Source organism: Fistularia commersonii, chromosome 19, assembly GCF_037954325.1.
Source record: "Fistularia commersonii isolate RoL2024-O1a breed Wild chromosome 19, RoL_Fcom_v1.0, whole genome shotgun sequence".
Classification (NCBI taxonomy): Eukaryota; Metazoa; Chordata; class Actinopteri; order Syngnathiformes; family Fistulariidae; genus Fistularia; species Fistularia commersonii.
In genome coordinates this window covers 6,623,777-6,628,977 of record NC_141302.1, presented here as the reverse complement: position 1 = coordinate 6,628,977, position 5,201 = coordinate 6,623,777, and the positions used below count along the sequence as shown (strand labels likewise).

General features: G+C 46.1%; 1 protein-coding gene across 1 annotated transcript; it reads left to right on the top strand.

Moving 5' to 3' along the window:
• Positions 1 to 1,146: 1,146 nt before the first annotated feature.
• On the top strand, positions 1,147 to 5,201 carry LOC147223590 (homeobox protein HMX3-like). Its single transcript, XM_086165935.1, has 3 exons — positions 1,147 to 1,728; positions 2,309 to 2,497; positions 3,489 to 5,201. Exons 1-3 carry the CDS (start codon positions 1,497 to 1,499, stop codon positions 3,914 to 3,916), a joined length of 849 nt encoding a protein of 282 aa, XP_086022061.1. The 5' UTR covers positions 1,147 to 1,496; the 3' UTR covers positions 3,917 to 5,201.

The following is a 5,201-nucleotide window of genomic DNA, read 5'->3' as shown; positions in this document are numbered from 1 at the left end:
CACACACACAATCTGCAGCATTAGGTGATATGCTATTAGTTGCCAAGAGGCTTTAATAAAGTCAATTTAGTGGCACAATAGAGAACAATTGTGAGGAATTCCACTGAGAACACAGTTTGTTCTGGGCCCCTGATGGCTGCCTGGCACAAATCCCTCTGTTCACCTTCGCCTCCTGATCTATATTTGTAATCGCAGCGTTTCACTGTATCCTCTGTCACAAAGGCGGGAGAGGGGAGTTGAATAAGATTGATCCGAGCGCAGCCCGGAATGTTCCGCATTTGTTTCGAGGCCTCTTATGGATGAAAGTAAGCTTTTCATGGTGTTTCAAATCCTATTAGAAACTCCAAACGTTTTACTCCAGCCTTCACGGGTCTGGAGCTGACTAAACATTTTGCGCCCCCCGGCATTCATTACCCGGTGCCGGGGAGGAAAACGCCCGCCCTGCTGCCGGGGAAGGTGACGGGATTTTTCTCTCTCCGAGAACGATGGGAGTGAGGCCTGAGCAGCTGAAGCCTCATTCAGAAAATAAAAATACAAATAAAAATGCATTGGAAAAAAAAAGGCGGGGGGGGGGGGGGGCATAAATTATTTTAAAGGGGAAATGTCTTCCGGGAATATAAAACAAGCCCATCCTCCTCAAAACCTTTTTTTATTTGTTGTTTCACCCAGATGAAACTCGATTGCACTTTGACATTGCAGATTTAAGAATAGCATTTTTTAAAGTCTATTAATAATCAGATAATTATAAATGTGTCTGATCTCTCAGTGTTATAGGGTTTGAAATCAAAACAAACAAATTTGTTTAAAACACACACACATATATATAACAACATAAGACAGAGTATTGCCTTCATCAGAAGAGGCTCTTTTTAATTCTTAGAATTTCACCTGCGGGTTGTTTTACTGGCGATAATGTTATTAAACTAAATAGTGATGTCATAACAATAAGGCTGTCACGGTGGTGCCTACGGTCACGGTGAGTGGGAAGTGTGCATGGACGCGCCTAACCAATAGGCGGTACTGTGCCACCGTCTGCGTGAGTGGATGACTCTCCACTCCACTCCACTCTACTCCAATCCACTCCACTCCACTCCAAACCAATCCACTCCACTAAAATCCACTCCACTCCACCCTCCAGCCCGGAGGACATCGGTGTCTCTGCTCCAGAAATGACCTAAATACAGCATCCCTGCTCTCCCGGCCGCCAGACCCTCACACAGCCCGCCGGGGAGCCTCCTCCCGTGGACCCGCTCCCCCTCCTCCGGACTACTTTTTCCTCCGCCGCACAGGATCGAACCGGGCGCGCATTCTTATTTTTGTATCCGGATCCGAAACCGCCGTCAGGCTCCCCATCCGGGGTTTCCTCTCCCATGGATGGACAAGTCCTCCACCTGGAGCGGAGCATTCTCGCCGGATGATTCTGCGGAGAGCCAGAGACTCTGGGGGGGATTAAAAGACAAAAAAGGGTGACCCCCCCTTTTTTTCCCAATATAGACATGCTGGACGGGAAAGTGCCCCGGTCCAAACTTGACGGGGCGACGTCGAGGGCGACGTCCTTTTTCATCGAAAACCTGCTCAGGTCCGCGGACGGAGATCCGGCCGGGGAGCGGGGGGCCGCGCCGGGCCCCGGAGTAGCCAGCCCGGGGCCGCAGAACGGGAAGTCGACCGATAAGAACGCACGGAACTGGAGCGGGGTCTCGCCGGACACGGTGCGCAGCGGCTCGGAGAGTGAGTCTATCGAACCGGGAGGCGATTATCGGCTCTGTTTCAGATATCAGATCGATAGAAGTGCCCTCCCCCGAAACTGTCTTTTTATATTATTGCTCTTAATCCCGGTCAGGCCCCGCGAACTATTTCACCCGTAAATAATGAAACCGCCTGTGCGTAAAAGTGAAAACACAAGGACAAGAAAATTGACTCGCAATGCTCCCTTTCCTTTCCCTCCGAAATGTTCTATTTATAATAACCGTCTCCGGTTAAAGCTCAAACTGGGCAAAAAAGTGGACCTGACACACGCACACACACGCGCGAGGGCCGTGTCACGCTCCGTGCGTAAAACGGCCCCCAAAGTCCCCAATTATCCGCCCACTGGAGCCCGACGGGATTTGGCACCGGCACAACAATGTCACTCGGCCGTTTCAAATAGACTCGATGGAAACAGAGTTAGATTTTAGAAAGTGTGAGAAAGTAGAATTAGATTTTTGTTGTTTTTTGTTTGTTTTTTTTTTGTGGGAGGGGGCACATAATGATAAAGAAAAAAACTACCACGATTGATGTCAACCCCCCCTCCCCCCTAAATTCCCCGCAGGTCCAAAATGCGAGGCCGGTTCGCCGGCGCGGCGCAGTGACCGACCACCCGACAACACGCCGGGCTCGCCGGTGTTCAAGGGGCGGGAGAAGGACGAGGAAGAGGGGGACGACGACAGCGAGACAGACGACGGGAAGCAGGACGAGTCCTGCATAACCTTCTTCCACCGGGAGGCTAGCAGTAACCAGGGTGAGGACACAGCGACACTGCCCGCATCATCCAGCAGCTCTTGGAGTTCCCGGAAGTTCCAGGGTTCAAAGGGTCATGTCTTTAAATATCCCTTGATTTAGGAGCGTATATATACACACACACACGTGTGTTTCCTTCAACAATATAAAATACTAGTATCTTTTTTTATGTATCTTTTATTCAATAAGCTCAGTCAACATCAAAATGCCAGCCTGCAGTTTATGCACGATTCAGTGGTGAAGAGGAGGGGATGCCTAAATAACAAAAATAAAAAGGGAAAACTCTGTTGCCTTTCTAGGCTGCAGACATAGGTGATGAATATTTTAGAGGATTACAGGAAAGACTGGCACAAATAACGCGCGTGATGTAAAACTAAGATGATGGTTTAAGTGTCCATCTATTATTGAAGCCACGAGACACTAACTCTATTACTGGAGATGTACAAGTGAAGCGTGGAAAAATAAAAAGGACAGAAAGCAGGGGGGTTTATGTTTTTTTTTTTTTTTCTTGAAGTCCAACACACTTGCTTTTGAAAAGAAATTTCTTTGTTTCCCTTTAAGGGGAAATCTGTGGAGGGGAAATAATGTGCAAACAAGATCGAATAAAGGTATGAAAGTTTTTTCCCCTTCCGTTTAAATTTCCTATAAAATGAAAAAAAGCCAAAAGTGGCAAAAAAAAAAGAAATAAAAATAAAGAAATCCAAATCAAACCGCAACACTGGTTTGGTGGACAGGCTAAGGATAAAGCTAAAATAGGAGATATTGAGGTTTTTGTATATTTGGCTTTAAAACAGAAAAAACGGCAGAAGCATTGTTTATTTCCATCTAGTTTTGGAAAAATGGAGCAACAAGCACAGTAAAAAAAAAAAAAACCTCAGGACCAGCTGACTGGCTTACGGTGACAGTTTGAGGTCCTGTCACTCAAACAACCGCTCTTAGCCTTTATCTGCACCCTGGCAGTAACCCCCCCCCCCCCCTCCACTTCCCATCAGGTGATAGCAAACTGGTCCGAAAGAAGAAGACCCGCACAGTTTTCAGCCGCAGCCAGGTCTTCCAGCTGGAGTCCACCTTCGACCTCAAACGCTACCTGAGCAGCTCGGAGCGAGCGGGACTGGCCGCCTCCCTGCAGCTCACCGAGACCCAGGTCAAGATCTGGTTCCAGAACCGCAGGAACAAGTGGAAGAGGCAGATCGCCGCCGACATGGAGGCCAGCAGCGCCGGCATGGCCTACGCGAGCCAGAGGGTGATCCGGGTTCCGGTGCTGTATCGCGAGAGCGGCGTGGTGCCCGTTACACTGACCAGCCTGCATCCGGTGTCACCGCCGCTGGTCAGCTTCTCCAGTTCTATGAACTACCCATTGACTCCTCACTTCACCAACCCGGTGTCTTTCCTGACACCACAGATGACTGGGCTGGTCTGACGCCAGCAGCTTTGAGACTCTGAACTCGGACACTAGAAATACAAAGCTGTCGGTTTCTCTTCCTTAGCTGTACTTCTGCCCCCCCCAAATGTTTTCTTTCGATAACCTTCCCGACATAGCGTTCAATTGAAGAAACAGAGCCCGAATGTAATTACAGGTTGGTTTGAAAGCAAAACTCTGCAATCCAAATGACACATTTGTCTTCATTTAGTGGGAAATCATAAATCTCGAACTTTTTTTTACCAGCGCATTGTTTTTGCTGTCTGGTTGACAGGTTGGACACTGACAAAAGAATTGAAACATTTCTATTGGTTCAATTACATTGAGACCAGCCAATAGCAAACTTACAAACTTGCAAAGTCAAGTCAAATCTGTAATTTTTAAATCCCCCAGCCATTGTACTGTATGTCCTTGAAGGTTTTGCACTCTTTACCAGGTTTTTCCCCCGAGACCCTCAACTCCAGTCAGGAATAAAAACTTTTATCCTGAAAAAAACACAGAGGGAAGTCCAGGACTGTGCTTTGGACCGAGCACCTATACAAAACTAAATGAATAAGCAGAGTATTGGAATCCATTTAAGTCACAGATTTAGTTTTTAGTGTCAGTCAGAAAACATTCGACTCACTTAAATCCCATTTTGGATTTGAAGGTTTCCAGTTTTGAATGCATTTTAGAGGTTTCACATCAGTTCACCGGCTCAAAATCCCTGATATTTCAAAGTAAAGGTAGTCACATATTGGGGAAGAAATGTCAGTGGAAGATCAGTTAATTTTTCAGAATAAAAAGATGCAGAAACGATGTAAACATTCCAAACACAACTCTGAAACTTGTGTGTGATTTTGAGGGAACTTGGGGATTTAACTGGTTTATTTGAGTTCTGAGTAATTTTCTCTGTATAAAAAGTTAATGTCTGAGAAAAAGAAAAGAAAATGAAATGTCAGACCAAAAATCGAACTTGAATTTTGTTCCAAGTTTAAATTGAGAGGCACCAGAAAAAAAGGCTTTGAAATTATTTATCTGCTTAACACACACACACACACACACACACACACACACACACACACACACACACACACACACACACACACACACACACACACACACACACACAGAGCTTCTCTACAGTGCAGAAGTATAATAATTTATTTTAAAAAATAGTTTATTTTTTGTTGCCCCCCCCCCCCCCTCCCCCATGTGTCTTTTCATTGGTCCCGGTGATTTATTTCATGACATACTTTGATAAAACACTTTTCTATTTAAAAACAGATTTCATACAAACTTTTGT